This window comes from Myotis brandtii, unplaced genomic scaffold, assembly GCF_000412655.1.
Source record: "Myotis brandtii unplaced genomic scaffold, ASM41265v1 scaffold363, whole genome shotgun sequence".
NCBI lineage: Eukaryota > Metazoa > Chordata > Mammalia > Chiroptera > Vespertilionidae > Myotis > Myotis brandtii.
In genome coordinates, this window is record NW_005363938.1 from 4918076 (window position 1) to 4940258 (window position 22183).

At 38.9% G+C, this 22183-nt stretch overlaps 1 protein-coding gene across 5 annotated transcripts in view; it reads left to right on the forward strand.

Annotated features, from left to right (window-relative positions):
* Positions 1–4916: 4916 nt before the first annotated feature.
* RABGEF1 (RAB guanine nucleotide exchange factor (GEF) 1) overlaps positions 4917–22183 on the forward strand; it is a 46290-nt gene continuing 29023 nt past the window's right edge. Inside the window, exons 1-4 of one of the 5 annotated variants that reach the window (XM_014544444.1) lie at positions 14900–14904; positions 17557–17563; positions 18500–18685; positions 21003–21169. In XM_014544444.1, coding sequence (XP_014399930.1) covers positions 18507–18685; positions 21003–21169 — 346 coding nt within the window. In that variant the 5' untranslated portion in view covers positions 14900–14904; positions 17557–17563; positions 18500–18506. Of the gene's footprint in view, positions 4931–14899; positions 14905–17556; positions 17564–17733; positions 17821–18499; positions 18686–18929; positions 18985–21002; positions 21170–22183 lie in introns of those variants that run through there. The other 4 variants (XM_014544445.1, XM_005872038.2, XM_005872037.2 and 1 more) reach the window with 4 other exon arrangements.

Here is a 22183-nt window from a genome sequence, read left to right on the forward strand (position 1 = left end):
GTTATTTGAATAAGGTGGGATTTGAAGGTGGACAAACACAAGGGTATTCTGGGCTTGTTCATAAATTAGACAACCATGTAATTTATTATCCAAAGCAGATTGCTTTTGGGAATCAATGGCAAAGGGGTTCCAGGACAATTTATGCCAGGACGGTTCTTACTAACTGGGATATATGGTTACCCCACTTACAAAGAGCAGGTGATGCCTGAAGCCACAGTTCTTTGTCAGCTTGTGGAAAACTAATTTATTTTAATCATTTATAGAGTTTACACCAATTCTTACTGGATGGTTATTAGTTTCCCAGGGATGCTATAACAAATTACCACAAACTGGGTAGCTTAAAACAACAGAATTTTATTCTTTCACAGTCTGGAGGCTAGAACTCTGAAATCAACGTGTCAGCAGAGCCACGTTGTCGAAGGCCCCAGGGAAGATGATAGCTGACAGTTGTAGGAATTCCTTGGCTTGTAGCTGCATCACATGGCCTTTGTGTGTCTCTCTCAGAGCCTTGGCCCAGTCAATCCCAGTCATTGGATTTAGGGCCCACCCTAATCCAGTATAACCTCATTTTAACTAATTACGTCTGCAAAGATGCTATTTCCAAATCAGGCCACATTCACAGTGTTCGGGTTCAATCTATTTTTGGGGGGAGAGACAATTCAACCTACAACATGGGATGGTGTTAGCAGCCTTTGAAAGTTTCTGCAGTTTAATTGGATTAAAATTTTGTTAAACACAAGGCACCTCTCAAAAACCTAAAACATAATGCAAATATTTATTTGAGCTATCTAACAAGTCTAAATAAATATATGTTCAATCCAGGCTATTGCTTTTTGTTTTTCCTGTCTCAGAGAGATGTGTGTCACTTTGTCCAGCCACAGCAATTGGCTAAGGATGAAATGGCTGTAGCAAAGCTAAAACTAAGATGTAACTTAAAAAAAAAATTGTTGAAACCACTTTATATATTGCAGTTTGTTGTTACTTTAAGTGGAGTCAGAAGATAATTTTTGGTCATAAAATTATTGAATAAATTGACCAGTTGGGAGATTGGCAGTGCTTCTGTGGAAGAAGAGTAGCACATGGTTGACGTAGACTAATGCAGCCAGGTTATTTTGCATGTAATTTTGAGTTATTAGCCTGAAATATGGCATGCTCAGATTAGAGTTACGCTTTCACTTAACTTGAAGACAAGGGTTTGATTTAGAACAATAGAAAATTGTTGTCTAGAACTCATTCCTTAAGAATGCTGCTCAGCTGGTTCAGCTCATTCCAGCAGTTATAAACTCTGCATTCTATTCCAGGGTTTCATTATCATTTGGAATTATTTGGACAATCTAGTGTTTGGATACTTTGTTTTGTTATATTTAAAATTGGAACTTTGCCATTGATATTCTGCATGAGGTTTACATTCATTTGCAATGTATTAAATGATATGAAAGTTGGTGAAACTTGGGTACAGATTTGAAACACTTTTTTTTTTTTTAATCCTCACCTGAGGATATGGCTATTGACTTTAGAGAGAGAGAGAAACATAGATGTGAGAGAGAAACATCGATTGGTTGCCTCCGATACAAACCCCAACCAACGGGGGTCAAACCTGCAACCTAGGTATGTGCCCTGACCAGGGATCAAACCCGAGACCTTTCAGTGTACAAGATTATGGTCCAACCAAGCTACACTGGCCACAGCTGAAACACTAAGTCTTTGATTCAAACTGTGGTGTCTTCATAACATAAAGTTAAGACTAAAAGAGCACCTATAAAAAGGAAAAAGGATGACACAGAAAAATGAGCAAAGAACATGAAGAGTGTTAAATTCTTCAAGGAAAATATACTAATGGCCGATAAATATCCATAAAGATGGTTAGCCTTCTTAAGGAAATGCATATTAAAACAATAAATGATATATTTTTTTTCCTTTCAGATTGGCAAAAATTAAAGGTTAATCCAGTGTTTATGACTTTGTGGAAAAGTAGATTCTTTCATACACTGTAGGGTGGGAATGTAAATAGATATAATCTTTTTGTGAGGCCAGTTTGGTAGTATATATCAAAATTTAAAATGCACAAACCACCCTGGCCAGTGTGGCTCAGTTGGTTGAGCATCGCCCCATGCCCTGAAAGGTCCCTGGTTTGATTCCTGGTCAAGGCACATGCCCAGGTTGCCAGTTCAGTTCCAAGTCAGGTTGCATACAGGAGGCAACTAGTCCATGCTTCTCACTCACATGGATGTTTCTCTCCATTCCTCTCTCCCTAAAATCAATTAAAAAATAAAGTAAAATAAAATGCACAAACTCTTTGACATTTCATTTCTGTTTCTAGGAAGCTATTTCCATTTTGTGAATGGTCTGCTCATATCTTTATCCTGTATTCAGAGATTTAAAAATCATCATTATTAACATAATTTCTAAGTATGATAAAATTCTTCATTGTCCAATTGAAATATTTTTTTAGTCTCTTACTTGCTTTTTTAAAAAATATGTTTTTATTGATCTTAGAGAGAGGGGGGAAGGGAGAGGGAGAGAGAGAGAAAGAAATGAGAGAAACATCATCAATCTGCTGTCTCTTGCACAACCCCCTACTGGGGACCCAGCCCACAGCCTGGGCATGTGCCCTGACCTAGAATCAAACTGGTGACCTCTTGGTGCATGGGACGGCGCTCAATCCACTTAGCCACATGGCTGAGCTTGTTTTTCTATTTTGGGTCTAAGTGGGGCCTTTTAAAAGCTAGATAGAAGTTTCAATTTATGTGTTCAAATCTGTTTTCTTTCTGATTTCTACTTTAGCATGTAAGCTTAGATAGACCTCTCCTCTTTAGAAGTTGCATGGCCCAGCTGTCGTAGCTTAGTGGTTGAGTGTTGACCTATGAACCAGGAGGTCACGGTTCGATTCCTGTCAGGGCACATGCTTGGGTTGCAGGCTCGATCCCCAGTGTGGGGCTTGCAGGACTCGGCCAATCAATGATTCTCTGTCATCATTGACGTTTCTCTCTCTCTCTCTCTCTCTCCCCCTTCCTCTCTGAAGTCAATTTAAAAAGTTGCATAAATACTTGATTTTAGTTTTTTCTATTTTTTCATTTGTCTTTAAAAATTTTAACTCTTTAAGATACCTGTAATTAATTTGGGGGCTACCAGATTACTGGCCAAGTTATTCCAACACAGTTTATTGAAAATTCTCCCCTTCTCCTCCTTTCTCTAATATTAAATTATTTTGTATATTATGTTAGGATTTGTATTTTGTATATTATGTTAGCATTTGAGTCAGTTTGTTGTATAGTAATTTACCAGTTTTGTTGCTAAGTTTGCAGTATTTTTTTATATATATTTGTTTTATTTTTACAGAGAGGAAGGGAGAGGGATAGAGAGTTAGAAACATTGATGAGAGAGAAACATCAATTGGCTGCCTCCAGCACAACCCCTACTGGGGATTGAGCCTGCAATCAATGTACATACCCTTGACCGGAATCGAACCCGGGACCCTTCAGTCTGAGGGCCGGTGCTCTATCCACTGAACCAAACCGGCTAGGGCTCGCAGTACTTTTTAAAATATATTTTTATTGATTTCAGAGAGGATAGGAGGGGCGGACAGAAACATCAGTGATGACAAAGAATCATTGATGGGCTGCCTCCTACATGCCCCCTACTGGCGATCGAGCCTGAAATCCAGGCAGATGCCCTGACAGGGAATTGAATCTTGACCTCCTGGTTCATAGGTCTACATTCAACCGTGTAGCCACACTGGCCAGGCTAAGTTCACAGCATTTTAACTACAATAGTTTGAAGAAAATTCAAATCAATAAGTTAAATTAATTTAGAAAAAAATTTTAAAATCTTGCCGATGAGATGTGGAATAATTTTGTCAAGTTCAAAAAAGTCTTTTGGATTTTTGTTGTCATTTCCAATAAACAGAAATTTTGAAGCATGTATCATTTTTAGAATATTTAATTTTCTCATTCTGTATCCTAGTGTATGCCTTACCAACTATTTAAACCTTCTTTATATTCTCAGTTTTGTGTAGCTCACATAATTTTTTTATTAAAATACTTCCTGGGTGGCCGAAACCGGTTTGGCTCAGTGGATAGAGTGTTGGCCTGCGGACTGAGGGGTCCCAGGTTCGATTCCGGTCAAGGGCATGTGCCTGGGTTGCGGGCACATCCCCAGTGGGAGATGTGCAGGAGGCAGCTGATCGATGTTTCTCTCTCGTCGATGTTTCTAACGATCTATCTCTCTCCCTTCCTCTCTGTAAAAAATCGATAAAATATATTAAAAAAAATACTTCCTGGGTGTTTTTACATTTTGATATTATTGTGAATGAGACCTCTTTATATTTTCCTAATTTTTTTACTTTCCTAATTTGTTAGGCTATTATGAGTTCTGTAAATTTAATATACACATATTTAGCTTGTTTCACATAAACATGAATTCTTTTGTGAAACTTTAAAATGAATTAATTCTTCAGTGTTCATAGTGTTTTAATTTCTTCAGGCATGATATAGAGTTATGTCTTTCGTACTAGACAGTATGCGCCATGGAGATCTTTTTGTTTATTTTTCCGTTTTCCATGTGTCTTTGTTTTTAATTTAAATTCTTTATTGTTGAAAATAATACATATGTCTCCTTTTTCCCCCATTGACCTCTCCCTGACCGCTCCTGCCCCCCAGCACATGCCCTCACTCTCCTACTGTCTGTGTCCATTGGTTAAGTTTATATGCATGCATACGAGTCCTTTGGTTGATCTCTTAACCTCGCCCCCATCCGCCCCCACTTTCCCTCTGAGGTTTGACATTCTGTTTGATGGATCTATTTTTGTTCATTAGTTTATGTTGTTTATTATATTTCACAAATGAGTGAGATCATGTGATATTTATCTTTCTCCACTGGCTTATTTTGCTTAGCATAATGCTCTCCAGGTCCATCCATGCTGTTGCAAATGGTAAGAGTTCTTTCTTACAGCAGTATAGTATTCCATTGTGTAGAAGTACCACAGTTTTTTAATCCACTCATCTGCTGATGGCCACTTAGGCTGTTTCCAAATCTTAGCTATTGTAAATTGTGCTTCTATGAACATAGGGGTGCGTATATTCTTTCTGATGGGTGTTTCTGATTTCTTGGGATATATTCCTAGAAGTGGGATTACTGGGTCAAATAGGAGTTCCCTTTTTAATTGTTTGAGGAAATTCCATACTGTTTTCCACAGTGGCTGCATCAGTCTACATTCCCACCAGCATTGTGCAAGGTTCCTTTTTCTCCACATCCTTGCCAGCACTTGTTGTTTGTTGATTTGTTGATGATAGCCATCCTGACAGGTGTGAGATGGTATCTCATTGTCGTTTTTATTTGCATCTCTTGGATGATTAGTGACTTTGAGCATCTATAATAATAAAAGTGTAATATGCTAATTAGACCAGACGTCCTTCCAGACAACCTTCCAGACGAAGCTGGGGTTGCGAGGGAATCCCGGGTCCCAGGTGCCTACTGGCAGCCAGAGGGAAGCCCAGGTCCCGGGTGCTGGAGGGAAGCCCGGGTCCCAGGTGCCAGAGGGAAGCTGGTGCCAGCAGCCAGGGGAAGGAAGGCCTACTCTTGCATGAATTTCGTGCATCGAGCCTCTAGTTTTTTCATATGTCTCTTGGCCTTCTGTATGTCCACTTTTGAAAAGTGTCTATTTAGGTCCTTTGCCCATTTTTTGATTGGATTATTTATCTTCCTTTTGTTTATGAGTTCTCTTATGTCTTTCATACTAGACAGTAAGCGCCATGGAGATTTAAACTGTTTTTACTTATACTAGTATTTGTTCCCAAGTGCCTCTCATATAGTGTAAATCAGTATAAAAATATTTGTTGAATAGATGAGTGACAAGTAGGGAAAGTACTACAAGAATATAATGACTGTCTCTGGGTGATGTTTTTATTTTCTTTCTACTTTATTATCTACTTGTCTTTATAGCTCCCGTTTTTCAGAGAATAAACATCTATATGTACACTGAGTGGCCAGATTATTGTGAGTACAATTATTGAGTACTCAAATCCACAAGAAGAATCTGGTTTGCATGCAGAGCCGTAAGGAAGAACACACAGCTCTAGGCTTTGTATTCCTCTGGCTCTTTTTAGTGTACTTCAGCCCACATTAAATCCTAGCCCTGGCGCAGAATTTACAGGAATTTCAACTGTCTCAAACATTGTTTTACTCTGTCCCCCTTAATGTGAGTGGGCCAGTTGAATGATGCATTCTTTATGCCCAGGTTGCTCAATAAAAGCCTACTTCTTGGAGTGCAGTGCTCAAACGGGAACTGGGTGTGTTTGTTCTAATCTTTCTCCTGGCTGCAGTGGTGACAGTATCTTGCCTCTGGATAGGTCTTTTCTGCCTAGGAAAAACAGAATTGAGTCTCAACATTAATCTCCCATATTTCTCCCTAACTGAAAAGTATATGCTGTCTATGTAGCTCTGGTGCCTAATCTGTATATGCGGACTGTGCCTGCTGTGCACCACTGAAACAGAGCTATCATTACCACTACATAGCCTTTCAAATCATAACATGTACTTTTGGTGGTTCACTTGCTTGCTTTGTTTTCCATACTGAGAAACAGAAATGATCTTATGGTATGTTTAACTGTCAATACACATTGGTTCAATCATAGGTGTTTATTTTTAAAATTTTATTGGAATTTTTAAAAACTTTAATTTGAAATTACAGATTAACAGGAAGTTGCAAAGGAAGTACAGAGAGGTACTGTGTACTCTTCATCCAGTTTCCCCTCAATGGTTACATCACACGTAACTATTGTGCAATACCAAAACCAAGAAATTGACATCTATACAATGTGTGTGTATAGTTTTGTCATTTTATCACTTGTCTAGATTCCTGTAACCACCACCACAGTTAAGATCCAGAACCATTCTATTACCAGTAAGGCCTCCCTCATGCCACCCCTTTATAATCACACCCTGTGTCAGTAGTCCCCAAGACTTTCTCAGGTTTGGTAATTTGCTAGAAGTACTCCTGGCTATTTTTGTTATAGTGAAATGGTACAAAAAATGATCAATACAGGAAAATGGTAGAATTAGCAGAGTTTGGAGGATACCAGGTATGAACTTCTAGGAGTCTTCTCCCAGTGGAGCTGTACAGGGTACATTTAATCCTCCAGCAACAAACTGTAGCAACACGTGTGATGTGTTTTTGTTAGGGAAACTGACTTAAACTAGGATTCCAGGTTTTTTATTGGAGGCTGGTCACATAGGCACAAGTGCCTTCATGATCGACTATAGTTGCTATAACTTCGGCCCCAGAGGAAAGCAGGTGTTCTCCATACATTACACTGTTTGCATAGACTGTCTAGACAAGTTGGCACAGTGTGGTTCAAGGCTCCAAGCATAAAACACCCTTATCAGTTAGTACATAAGGACACTCTAACACCTCAGTGTCTAGGATCCGGCCAAGGGCCAATCACACAAGCATGCCCTTCTGAGAATGTACATGATTTGAGCAACTCAGTTCTGCTTAGCTACTTCTTTCCTGCACACCTTTCCTTATCCTCCCTTGTTAGAAACAGATCGAATATGGAGAAACTGTGCTGGGCCTAAGGTAGGTTGGGGTAGCTACTACTTTAGATAGAGTGGCCAGGGAAGGCCTTTCTGAAAGTGTGACATGAAAGCTGAGACCTATATGATGAGAGAGAATCACCATATGAACAGCTAATAGCACAGCATTCTAGGCATTACAACACCTGTGCAAAGGTGACAGAAATGTAAAGGAGGCCTATAACAGTTTTCTGTTGTTGCCATAACAAATTACCACAAACTTATTAGCAGCTTAAAACACCACCCATTTGCTATCTCAAAGTTCTGTAAATCAGAACTCCTGGCCAGCTCAGTTAGATACTCTGAAGGATCTCTGGAGGTCAAAATTAAGGTATAAGCCAGCCTGGACTTTTATCTGGAGGCTATGGGGAGAATCTGCTTCCAGACATACTCATGCTGGCAGAATTGAGTTCCAAGTGATCATAGGACTGAATTCTTCATTTCTTTGCTGACTGTCAGCCAGAGGTCATTCTCAGCTTCTAGAAGCCACCCACATTCCTTGGCTTATGGTTTCTTCACCTTCAAAGCCAATAGTAGTTCACTGGAGTCCCATTATGCCCTCCTCTTCTGATTTTTATTTTAAAAACAATTTTATTGGGGTATAATTCACCCATTTAAACAACACAATTCAATAGCAGTCATCACTATGACCAACTGTAGAACATTTTCATCACCTCAAAAAGAATTCCAGACACTTTAACTATTTCCTTTACTCCCATCCTCTCCCCTTCAATCCTAAGCAACCACTAACCTACTTCTGTCTTTATAGATTTCCCTGTTCTGGACGTTCATATGAATGGGATCATATGATATATGGGCTTTTATGACTGGCTTCTTTCACTTAGCATCATGTTTTCAAGGTTAATTGTGGCATGTATCGGTACTTAATTCCTCTTTATGACTGAGTAATAACTACATTGTATGATATATTGCATTTTGTTTTTCCATTCATCAGTTGATGGACATTTGGGTTGTTTCCACCTTTTGGCTATTATAGATAATGCTGCTATAAACATTTATGTACAACTTTCTGTGTGGACATAAGTTTTTGTTTCGCTTGGGTAAATACAGTACCTTGAAGTGGAATTGCTGGGTCATATGGTGACTCTGTTCAATGGTTTGAGGAACTCTCAGATGGTTTCCAAAAGTGGCTGCACCATTTTACATTCCGACCTGCAGTGAATGGGGTTCTCATTTTTTCACATCCTTATTAACACTTATTATTATCTGACTTTGTTATCCACTGGGTGTGAAGTGGTAGCTCATGGTTTTGACTTACATTTCCCTGATGATGAATGAAGTCAAACATCTTTTCTTGTGTGCTTATTGACCATTTGTATATCTTCCTTGAGGAAGTGTCTATTCAGATCTTTTACCCATTAAAAAATCAGGTTATTTATCTTTTAAAATTGAGTTATAACAGTTCTTTATATTATATTTCTGTGCATAAGTTCTTAATCAAATATATGATTTGCAAATATTTTCTCCCATACTGTGGGTTATCTTTTTACTTTTTTAAAAACTTTTTAATTTATTGGAGTGACAATAAAATTATATAGGTATTTCGGTTGTACAATTCTATAATACATCATCTGTATATTGTATTGTGTATTCACCACCCCAAATCAAGTCTCCTTCTATCACCCGTTATCTTCCCTTTACCCTCTTCTACCTCCCCCCACTCCCCCTTTGCTCTGGTAATCACCAAACTGTTATCTGTCTTCACTTTCTTGATGCGGTCCTTCGAAGCACAGAAGCTTTAGTTCTGATGAAGTACAATTTATTTGACTTTTGTTGCTCTTGTTTTTGGTGTCATATGTAAGTATCCTATTCTGGGAGTTTTTATTGTTTTAGCTTTTGCATTTAGGCTTTTGATCCATTTTGAGCTAATTTTTGTATAGTGTGTGAGGTTAGGGTCTGACTTAATTCTTTTGCATGTGGCTATTCAGGTATCCCAGGGCCATTTGTTGAAAAGATTTTTCCTTTTTCATTGAATAGTCTTGGCACCCTTGTGGTGATCATAAATATGTGGGTTTATTTCTGCTCTCATAATTCTATTTTATTGATCCATATGTCTATTCTTATACTAATACCACACTGTTTTGGTTATCATGGTTTTGTGGTAAGTTTTGAAGTTGGAGAAGTATGAGTCCTACATTCTTTTTTAAGATTGTTTTGCTTATTCTTGGTTCCTGTCCTCTTTTGCATTTAGAGTTCATGTGCTTATATTGTGCCCATGTGGATAATCCAGGGTAATCTCCCTATTTTTAAAAAGTATTTTTTATTGATTTTAGAGAGGAAGGTAGACAGACAGAGAGAGAGAGAGAGAGAGAGAGAGAAACATCAATGATGAGAGAGAATCATCGATTGGCTGCCTCCCGCACTCCCCTCACTGGAGGCCAAACCCGGGACCCCTTAGTCTGCAGGCCCATGCTCTATCTACTGAGCCAAACTGGCCAGGGCTAATCTCCCTATTTTAAAGTCAGCTGATTAGTAAACATAATTATCGGCAGTCCTTTTTTTTTTTTGCCATGTAAGGTAACATAATCACAGGTGAAATATCAGAGATCAAAGGTCATGGGGCTTAGATTTGTGAAAAGATTGAGAATAGTAGGAGCAGAAGTTGGACAGAGAGATATAAATGAAAGTTGTAGAAATATTAATTTGTCTGAAGTCACATTTCTAATAAGTGGCAGAGCTGAGATTTGAATGCAGATATGACTGATCGTTATGATCTTATGACCACACCAAATTGGTCTTTATAGACTCATAGCAACTATTATTGTTTTTATCTTAATACCTATTGAGCTCTTAGTATATACTAAGCAGACTTCATAGAAATCCTGTTATATTTTTCTAGCTCTAGAATAGTACCTGGACAAGTCTTTGGGTACAGATAAATAGATTGTATTGGAACAAGTGTAAAAAAAAAAAGAAAAAGAAAAGAACAGTGGGGATCAGGATTGTGTCTTAGAATCTGAGGGTAGGCAGGCAACTGAACCTTAGGAATGGACTGAAACTGAGAAATGGAAACGTTTCAGGACCTAGAGCAGTGGTTCTCAACCTTCTGGCCCTTTAAATACAGTTTCTCATGTTGTGACCCAACCATAAAATTATTTTCGTTGCTACTGTTATGAATTGTCATGTAAATATCTGATATGCAGGATGGTCTTAGGCGACCTAGAGAGTATTTTTCTTCTGCTACTTTTCTCTGCTTCTTGGTGTGTATCTATTTCACTCTGCAGACCTGTTATCCTGTTACTCAGGTCACCTGATGGAAGATGGTTATGCCACACTTACTCAATCATTCAAGAGAGCCCAGATTAGTCTCATTTCCAAAACTTCTGTTTGGGTCACATGTCCATCTCTGGTTCATTCAACTGTGGCCCTGATGTGGCAGGTATACAGACATGGCTGCTGGCAGCCTACCTTTGTGGATTGGGGTAACAGTTCTCAAGAAAAGGAAGGTCGCTGGCACATGTGCTAATTTTAGCGTTGCCCGCAGACTGAAGGATCCTGGGTTCGATTCTGGTCAAGGGCACGTACCTTGGTTGCAGGTCCCCAGCCCTGGTTGGGTGCATGCAGGAGGCAACCAATTGATGTGTCTCTCTCACATCAGTGTTTCTCTCTGTCTCTCCCTCTCCCTTCCACTCTCTCTAAAAATCAGTGGAAAAATATCCTCAGGTGAGGATTAAAAAAATTTTTTTCTTAGTGACACAGACCTGTGCTATAGTATTTGTAGTATAAAAATTAAAAAACTTACTGAATTGATATAAGGAAAAATGGATATTTCATTTTGTCCATTCCTCTTGGAATTGAAGAAAGGATGATAATGGTGAAAGATTAGCTTAAACTCTCAAAATAGTTTGATGGAAATTGGGATTAGTATACATATAGGCTCTAGTGATGTCCCTGCCACTTTCTACCTTTTTAAAAAAATATTTTTTTTAATTGATTTCAGAGAGGAAGGGAGAGGAAGAGAGAGACAGAAACACCAATGATGAGGGAGTCATTGATCGGCTGCCTCCTGCATGCCCCACATTGGGGATCGAGTCCACAACCCGGGCATGTGCCCTGACCGGGAATCGAATCGTAGCCTCCTGGTCCATAGGTCGATGCTCAACCACCGAGCCGCACTGGCCAGGCACTACCTTTTTGATTGAACAGGTCATAAACTTCTCAGTCTCGGTGTCTTCATCTTTATTGTAAAAGGAGAGAACCTAGGGAACAAAAAGTCTTTAAAGTTTCCTCAATTTAACATTCTAGACTCTGGGTAGATTTAGTTCTTCCTCTCTACCTCAACCTCATTTACTAAATAAGTATGTTAAATCTAAATGCTGTCCTTGGAGGGCTTTAATATTGTAGAGACAGAAAAGAGTTTTTATAAACTTGCAAGTCTCTCTGCCATGTCTCATTAGTTAATTGTTACAGATCCCACCTGCAAAGTGTTTTGCCACCACTCCCCTTTCCATTCCCACTGCATTGCCTTCTTATTGTAGTTGTCTGTTGATCACTATCCCTGTCTCCTGCACTTTTCCTCCAATCCAACCTAGAAATTGCCTCTCAAAAAAATTTTTTTTTAATCCTCACCCGAGGATATTTTTTCCATTGATTTTCAGAGATGGTGGAAGGGAGAGAGGGAGGGAGGGAGGGAGGGAGGGAGAGAGAGAGAGAGAGAAAGAAACAGAGAGAAACATCAGCATGAAAGAGGGACATTGATTGGTTGCCTCCTGTACGTCCCCGACCGGGGCCCAGGATTGAGCCTGAAACCAAAGTGTGTGCTCTTGACTGGCATTAAACCCGAGACCCTTCACTTCGCCGGCTGACGTTTTAACCATTGAGCAAACCGGCTGGGGCTCAAGTTTTTATTTTTAATTATAGAGTAAAATTGAGTTTTTGAGGGGTGTATAGTTTTTATTATTGACAATATATGGATGTCTCCAATTTTCTCCCTTTTTGCTTCCCTTCATCAATCCCTACCCCACCCCAGACCTTTCCCATTCTATTGTCTGTGTCCATGGATTATGCATATCCTATATAATAAAAGCCTAATATGCTAAGTATCCGACTGTTTGACCAGTCACTATGACCCACACTGGCCACCAGGGGGCAGATGCTCAACGCAGGAGCTGCCCCCAGCTGGTCAGTGAGCTCCCACAGAGGAAGCACCGCTCAGCCAGAAGCCAGGCTCACGGCTGGTGAGCGCAGCGGTGGTGGCGGGAGCCTCTCCCACCTCTGCGGCAGCACTAAAGGACATCAAGCAGGTGGGTAGTAAGGAGCCAGGGGTCCTAGACTGTGAGAGGGCACAGGCCTGGCTGAGGGACCCCCCGCCTCCCCTTCCAATGCACGAATTTTGTGCACCGGGCCTCTAATTGTAAATAATGGTGCTATGAACATAGGGGTGCATATATTCTTTCTTTCTCATTGGTATTTAGGGATTCTTAGGATATAGTCCCAGAAGTGGGATTGCTGGATTGTGCTATTTTTTTTTTTTTTGAAAGACACCTTCCCCCTAATTCTAATTCCTAACAAACACTGATCATACAATGTGTAAACTTTTAAAACTGGCTTCATTCACTCATCATTAAGCCAATTTTTGGCTATGTCAGTACTGCCCCCCCTCCTTTTTTTGTTTTGTTTGCTGAGAAGCATCCGTTGCATGGATGTACCACAGTTTGTTTATCCATTCACTGATTGAAGGATATTTTGGTTGTCTCCTTTTTTTAATGGTCCTGAGTAATGCTACTGGAAATATTTGTGTATGGATTTTTGAGTGAACATCAGTTTTATTTCTCTGGAGGAAATAACTAGAAGTGGGATTGCTGAGTTGTATGGTAAGAATACGTTTAGCTTTTTTTAAAACTATCAGGCTGCTTTTCATGGTGGCTATACTATTTGCATTCCACTAGGAATGTATGAGTGTTTAGTTGCTCTGCATCCTTGCTACCCCAGGTATTTTTAATTTCAGCCATTCTAATAAATGTGTAGTGATATCTCATGGTGGTTTTAATTTACATTTCTCTACTGGATGATGATGTTGAACAACATGTGCTTATTTGCCATGTTGTTAAGAACTGTGAAGGACCTGAGTTTTTACCCTGCATACAGGTAACAAGTGAGCCTGCCACAGTTTCATGCATGCTGGCAGAAGACATGAGATCCTGAGTCAGAGACAAAGTACTTTACTGTTCAAAGGGCGTTTATAAAACAAGCTTTATCTTCACTTGGGCTACCTTTACTCCCAAGTCGCATAGGGGTGATGCCACAGCTGAGGAATCCAAGCTTAGGGAACCCAAATCTTTTACAACAGGCAGCAAACAGACCTGCCTGACCTTTGACCTGGAGGGAAACATTGTATCTATTTTACTGGACAGTACACAAACTTGTCCTCTGCTGGGGTGGGAATGAGTCGGGGAGATAATTATGTGTTTCTTTTAAGAATGTTAAGATATTCAAGGATGCTTGCAAAGACCTCTTGGACGAAACTGTGAGAATTGTCTCCCAGCATGTATGTTTTCTTTAGATCACTCTCTTCAAGTCTTTCACCCATTTTGTAATTGGGTGGTTTTTCTTAGTGTTGATTTTTGAGCATTTTTAAATCTGGTCATTTATTAAATTTGTGATTGCATGTATTTTCTCCCAGTCTGTAGTTTGTCTTTTCATTTTCTTAATAGTATCATTTGCAGAGCAAAATTTTTTAGTTTTGTTGTCCAGTTCGGGCTGCAAGTTCTAACCCACCTTCTGTGATTCCAATGTCGGTTCAATTTTCAAAGCCTTTACAGTACTATTTTGATCTGTTTCACGTATGTGCCAGTTTGAAACTTGTGCAGTGTCTCTGTTAGTTTGAATTTTAGTCTTTTGTCCTGAATAGCATCAGATCCATTATACACAGCTAGGGGTGGGTGAGCCCAGGAGTTCACAAACATTTTCAGGTTGCTTTCTTGAGTTCTTGTCAGTGTGTTCTCCTATATGTTTTTTGGTTCCTAGGTTCTCATCTTTTCTGGCCAGAAAACAGTGGAGTTAGTTATGCTACTCTGTCATATACACTGTACTTCCATGACTGTCTCACAGTTGGGGCTAAGAAATGGGAGGATAGAGAGTAGAGAAAATTGATAATTCCCCTTCCTCAGAGTTTGGTTTCTGCAATCTGTCTTTTCAGGCATTGCTGTATGTGGTTGCTTGGGTGCTGTAGCTCAGGAGAAGAGGTTAAAAATAATAAATTGGAGGGATTTTCATATTTCCTCTCAGTGTTAGAAGTTCCCTTTCTCCTTCCTTGAGCCTGAACTAGAGGATCTATCTCTGTGCCTTGGTGTGCATTTCTGGGTTGGCTCAGTGATACTGGAGGGGAAAATGATAAATTTACCCAGGGTTTGGTGATATATTGAATTCTGGTCTTCTTTCCCAATTCTCCTCCTCCCTTTTGCCGTTGAGAATCCCCAAGTAGTGCTTAGTGTATACCATACACATTTTATAGCTGGACTAAGACTTCATGTGGCCCTTGATGTCTGTTGTTGTTGCTTTTTCTTGTTTTTATTTTTATGCTTGACTTTTTTCTAAGGGTCACCCCTGTGCTTGCATACCTTAATGCTCAGTCTAACATTGTTGTTTGTTCAGACAAAGAATTTGTGTGCAAACACTGCTAGCCAGTAAGGCTTCCTTCCACTCTGGCCAACAGAGCCTGTGCATACACAGAGGAGACAGAGAGAGGCCAGCGGAAAGAGCTGGTGGCCTGCAGTGTAAATGCACTCCTTGGCTAACACATTGACTCATCAGCATAGAGGAAGTTTTGTCCATTTTTATAGTTGATTTGGGGGAAGAAGAATTTATTGTCCACCTCACTTCATAAAACAGAACTTCATCTCTCAAGTTTTAATGTCTATTTAAAATCATGTCTCATCATGATTTCCCCTTTTCAGGAGCTTTCAGTGGTGGTTCAATCAGACTGTATAGCCTGAAGTTTTTAAAAACCGCCATAGTTGACTTCACACTTAATTTCTTCAGTTAACCTATTTATACTACATCATTTTCTTTCCTATTTCCAAGCTTTTTGTAAAAGATGTTCTTCCTGTCTAGAATGTTCTTCCACTTTTGTATCATTCCTCCAAGACCCTCTAAGGTTCAACTCAAAGCTCTTTAAGGTCTACACCTCCATCCCCTGGCCCAAGTGGTCTCTTCATGCTCCTTAAGTCAGAATTACCTTGTCTTTTTCTTCCCCATAGTTTCATAGCACTATATCTTTATGCATTACTCAGTATGCCTTATTTTGTTTTTTTGTTGTTCTTGTTATGAACTTTCTGAGGGGAAGGACATGTTCTATTAGTTGTATTAAGAGTGGTATCTAGCCTGTTCTGTGCACACAATTGGCACTTAGTAAATTATGGTAAGATCCACAAGATACAGGACTTACTTTTTTCTAGACATGTGAGCTTCTTGAATACATGCTGTGGAGTGCCACTTTTTTTCTTTTCTTTTTAAAAAAATATATTTTATTGATTTTTTACAGAGAGGAAGGGAGAGGGATAGAGAGTTAGAAACATCGATGAAAGAGAAACATCGATCAGCCGCCTCCTGCACACTCCCTACTGGGGATGTGCCCGCAACTAAGGTACATGCCCTTGACCGGAATCGAACCTGGGACCCTTGAGTCCGCAGGCTGACGCTCTATCCAATGAGCCAAACCCGTTAGGGCGCCACTTTTTTTCTGTGCTTGCTTGGCAGTTAGCTTATGGGCAGAAAAATGAAGACCATTTTATTCTGTGAATTTAAATGGAAATTGGTGGGTAGCAATTTATAATACAGTCCTGGTGCTATGAGCAAATAAGACATGGTATAGTAGAAAAGAAAACAGACTTAGAGACTTGTTAAGGTATTATTTCAAATTTTAACTCTAACAGGTGTGACATTAGACAGGACCACCCCATCCCTCTTTTCAGAGCTCTCAGGTGGTTCTTCCTCACTCCCTTAACAGCTATAACATGGTAGCAGCAAAAATAAAATAGGGATTGGTAAATGAGTCAACCTAACAGGATTAGTAAGATCTAGTTGATTGCCAGAGATGAAGACTACCTTACCAAATAAGGAATCTTGTTAGATAATAGCTTTGCAGAAAATTCAAATTATTTTGCTGATAGCCTATAAAGGAAAGTCATAGCTAAAAATTTTTCTGGTTGCCTAATCAACTTATGACACATATTTATATCTTACATAAGTCCTCATTTGTATCAAATCTTGCCCAGTTGGTGTGGCTCAGTGGTTGAGTGTTGAACTATGAACGAGTAGGTCATGGTTCAATTTCCGAACAGGGCACATGCCCAGGTTGTGGGCTCCATCCACATTGGGTGGTGGTGGTGGTGGTGGTGCAGAATGCACCCGATCAATGATTCTCTCTCATCATTGATGTTTTCATCTCTCCCTTCCACTCTGAAATCAATAAAGATATATTAAAGAAAAATAATTTCTATCAAATCTTAAAGGAAAACGTATTCACTGTTCAAATGAAGGCTGAATAGAAAGCAGCCCTATCTCCATATGCAATTCAAAACACATATTGAGCACCTTAGCACCATACTGTGTTCTGTTGGGATATAAAGCAGCTCTTCAAGATGCTTCTAGACTAAGTGAGAGGAAATCAAACATGCGATTTTTTTTAAATCCTCACCCAAAGATATGTTTTTATTGATTTTTTTTTTAAGAGAGAGAAACATTGATGTGAGAGAGAAGCATCAATCGGTTGCTTCCCGTATGTTCCCAGACCAGAGATCAAACCCCCAACTTTTTGGGATGACGCTCCAACCGAGTCATCCAGGCAGGGCAGAAATGATCCTTTATGATGAAGTAGAATGGACTTAACTGGTTCCTAAATAAGTAATGTTACAAGAATGGAGGTTCAGTTATTTCTGGGTGGATGGAAGCTCATGGGAAGTTTCATTGAAGGGATGACCCTTAAAATGAACTTTCAATAGTGAATGATCTTTGAAAAAGCAGAAGAAAAGTATAGGAAAGAATTCTAAGCTGAGGCACAAACTTGCATGTTTTGTTTAGGAGATAATCATATGAACATTACTGTGCTCAGGGATGTGAGTTGAGTTTGGACAAGTAGATTGGGGACAATGTGGTACGAGGATTTTGGAAGCTCACCTGGTTTTAAATTCCTTTTCTTTTGTTTTCAGTAGAGTTTATGTGCTTTTGAAAATTTCTCTGAACCTGAGATTTCACATGTGAAAAAATGGAGATAATGTCTACCTTGGGGTTTGTTTGTTTGTTTGCCATAAATAATTATATTAAGTACCTGTGACAATATTGTGTATGTAGTGAGTGGTGACAACTAGTGGACTCATGTTAATTTGTCCTAGATTGCTAAGGTTCCTGAATGCCTTCTTGAAGAGTTTAGATTGTTCTGATGCTTTCATTATATTCATTTTCTTGGTAAATGTTGAATTATTTTATTTGAGACAAAATATTCACTTTTATATCACTATTGAATTTGTTCTGTGCAGATGTTTTTAAGTTTGCTGTAGTCCCATTTGTCTGTTTTGTTACTTGGGCTTTTGGTGTAATATCCAAGAAATTGTTGCCAAATTCAATGTCATGAAGTTTTCCCCCTATGTTTTTTTCTAGGAGTTTTATAATTTTATGTTTTACTGTTAGGTCTTTAATATAACATTAGTCCTTTCTTAAGGTGTTCATTATGTAACTGGGCAGGGAATAAGAAGTCTTTTCTTTAATATGACTATGTCAAGAATTTGCTTTATTTAAACTGTCCTTTTTCCCTCCCTTTCTCCTTCCCTACCTCCTCCTCTCCCTTTTCTTCCTTCTCTTCTTCCCTCCCCTATAACTTGAAGATATGGAATCATTTTTGGGGTATTTGCTGTGCTGATAGAATAATTCATTTTCAACAACACTTTCTTGTTTGTTATTTGATTAACAGGAAGAAAATGAGCCTTAAGTCTGAACGCCGAGGAATTCACGTGGATCAATCAGAGCTCCTTTGCAAGAAAGGATGTGGTTACTACGGCAACCCTGCTTGGCAGGGTTTCTGTTCCAAATGCTGGAGGGAGGAGTACCACAAAGCCAGGCAGAAGCAGATTCAGGAGGATTGGGAACTGGCAGAGCGGTAAAAAGACTTAACTAGGGGTGGTTTTACAGTGATATAACTGGATACATAGTACTGTTATTGTCAGAATAAATTTTTTCTCTTCTGTCTTGAGCTATCAGCAGGTCAGCCTAATATTAAGTGAAAAAAATGCCCCCCTTCTTCTCAGTCAACATTTAATGAATAGCTTTCAGTACCTTCATTTTGTCTTACCATTTAAGTATTTTGTGTTTGAGGTGTGTGTGTTTCCTAATACAGACAATAACATTTGGGAGTAGAAGAATGGAGGTAAACATACTTCATGGTGGAGGCTAAATGAGGTAATATTTATGATGTCCTTAGCACAGGACTTGGCACATGGCTCTCATCAAGCATTGTTTTTCCCCATTTTTTGTTATATCCAGCATGGCATCTGGCACATCACAAACATGTAGTATATACAAATCAACAGATTTGTAGTTCTTGAATTATGAAAATTTAACTTTTCCGAAATGGGGTTTGTAGGACAGAAGTATTATTTGAGAAGTTTGTATTATCCAGAAATATGATTATGATAAAAATTAAAAGATGGCATAGCTGGTGAGCATAGGAACTAATAAAATGCCACAAATAATGTTAATCCTTTGCCAGAGCATCCTTGAAGCTGAAACTTCTCAGTAAAAGAAAGTCAAGCTGAACTCTGACCACTTTTGCTAGTTTTATATCTAATTAGCCACATTTGAGTGACCACTTTTCTAACATCTGTGAATGCACAGAATTAAATAGTACACTCACCACTTTCGGTGACTCCATGGTCAATCAAAGAGAGAAAAAATATATAGAGAACATTAACTATTCCTTCAGGTTTCTCACTGCATTCCTGATATTCTCAGTAGCTGATCTATTTCAGGAAGAAGTAAAGGATACTAAACATGAATGCTCTTAGCTTTCTCCCCTCTTCACTGCCAAATGTACTAATACCTATATTACCTTCTATTTTGTTTCAGAGAAAGATGTATCTCTATTCCATTCTCAGATTAACCACCTCTCCCTGTGATTTTGTTGCTATTTCTTACTCCTTTCAATTGTAATCTCGCTTGAGGTTTCCTACAGGCATGAGAATCAACTGGATGGAAATCTTGTAAAAACAATGATTGCTGGACCTATTCCCAGAGTCTGAATTTATTAGGTTGGGAGTGAGGCCTGAAAATTTGCATTATGACAAGTTCCTAAGTGATGCTGATGCTACTATCTGAGGAATCACACTTTGAGAACCATTGTTCTATAGATAGCTTTTGAGATTTATTATAAATACCTCAAATTCAGCAGTTCTAAGGCCAAAATTAGTGCTTTTATTTACTCTAATCCCCATTTTCAACATTTTTTCCTAACCTCTTTCTGAATCAGTTAGTGACATTACCATTAATTCAGTTGGCTAAAAAACATTGGCGTATTCTTAATTTCTCCTTCACCTCTCACACTATCTACAACTAGTTGTGCAAGTTCTACTTTTTTGAGCTTAGAGAAGTCTTTTTAATTTCACCCTCTCCTGTTTTCTAGGTCCTATTTTCTCTCACTTAAATATTTGTAATATATTCTTAATTGTTGTCCCTGTCTCTAGTCTCTCTGCCCCTCCCGTTGTCACACAACTGCCTGTATTATCTTTCTAAGTACAGATCTGATCATGGTAACTTACTGGATTTACAGTCTTTTTGGTTTCCCACCACATAGTGAAATCCAGGATGATAGTGGGTCCGCAGCCAAGGTTTCTTACCATCTGGTGCCTATACACAAATAAGCCTCATATTCATCACACCATCGGTGCTCTGACTACACTGGACTTGGTTTGTAACAAGAACCTTATGCCTTCACATTTGTAGCTCCTTCTTCCCAGAATGCCTTTGACTTGGTGGAATCTTATTCATCCTTTAAGACATACCTAAATGTCACTATTGTGAAACCTTCTTGGACTCCTCCAGCAGATTTAGTTGTTCTTTCCTTTGTTCTCATAGCACTTGTGTTTTACTCTCTACTATAGGAGCTGTTACATTATGTTGTAATTATTTACTTATCTTTTTCTTCTTTTTGACCTTGAGCTTATTAGGGAAAAGGACTGGACTTTCTTTTATGTAACCCTCGTACAGTTGCTGAATGAACATGATCTGTGGAGAAAGTCTCTTTTAAAGTCTATAGTTGCATGTAGGATAGTTTCATGTCAGAAACTACAGACCTATTATTTGGTGCATTTGGCCTCTAGTTCTAAAAATTTTAGATCCTCCTCAATTCATTGAGTAATAACCTTTAGATACAAGGAAAACTTGGAGAACATCTGGGTCATTAATCCTCTCTTGAATTACAGACTACAGCGGGAGGAGGAAGAGGCCTTTGCCAGCAGTCAGACCAGCCAAGGGGCTCAGTCCCTCACATTTTCCAAGTTTGAAGAAAAGAAAACCAATGAGAAGACTCGCAAGGTTACCACAGTGAAGAAGTTCTTCAGTGCTTCATCCAGGGTTGGATCAAAGAAAGGTAATTTTCTGATTTTCTTTTTTTCTTCTGTGCCCAAATGAAGTACAGAGTAGATCCACATACATGTAGGCTCAGCCTTTTAATTTCTGTAAAAGCTTTTAGAGACCATGAACTCAGATTTGAGGGTCAGGTGACATATGAAATTGGGTTTGAGGGTCAGGCAATATATGAAACAAAAAATCTCTTTGGTTGGTTTTTTTTTTAGAGAAGCTTGTTTATTTACTCTAGGAGAAATAAAGAGAAATGAAATATATAGTTTCCTTTATAAAATTCATGCCCATCTAAATGGCTGTCTTTTTTGGATGTTCTGTTTTTTTGTGCCTTTAATTTTTGGATCCTGGTTTATTCTCCTTTATGTGTTGTCCCTACCATTCATGTCTTATCAGAAATGGCTGTTTCTAGGCTTGAAGTCATCTAAAAAGGAAGTTTTCTGAGAGCTTATCTGAGAGACAGTATTGAGGAAATATATGGAGAACATATACAAAAAGACTCACTTTGGTCTTTTAGATTGGTGAACATAACCCATAGTATGCATTTTCTAGTGTGTGGGTGTGTATGTACTTGACCTTATTCATCCTACTTCTTAAAATGCCATAAACCAGCAACAGGATTATCGCTAAAGTCACACTTGTTCTACCAGTGAGCAGTCTAGCAGGAAGCAAGAGAGAATGTCTGCTGTTAGGACTTGGTCTCTGAACATTTATATTGGTAACCGTTGTGCAGTGAATTTGGAATAGTGAGGAAGCATGGGAACTAACACTGATGCAGTCAGAAGAGCTCTTTTCTTGGGAGCCCCGTCTCATTCCCAGCCCCTCAACTTGGGGTATTTGGGATGAGGTTTTTTGGCCTGCCTAAAGGCAGGGGAATGAATAACATCACTCCTTAAGATCTTTGCTGGTCTTGGATTTAATGACTCTTGTTTAGTTTTATTAAAGGAAAGGTTGCTTATAACCAGAAAAACAAATCTTTAAATAATCTTTTAGTTCACATGATTAATTTGGAGAATAGTCAATA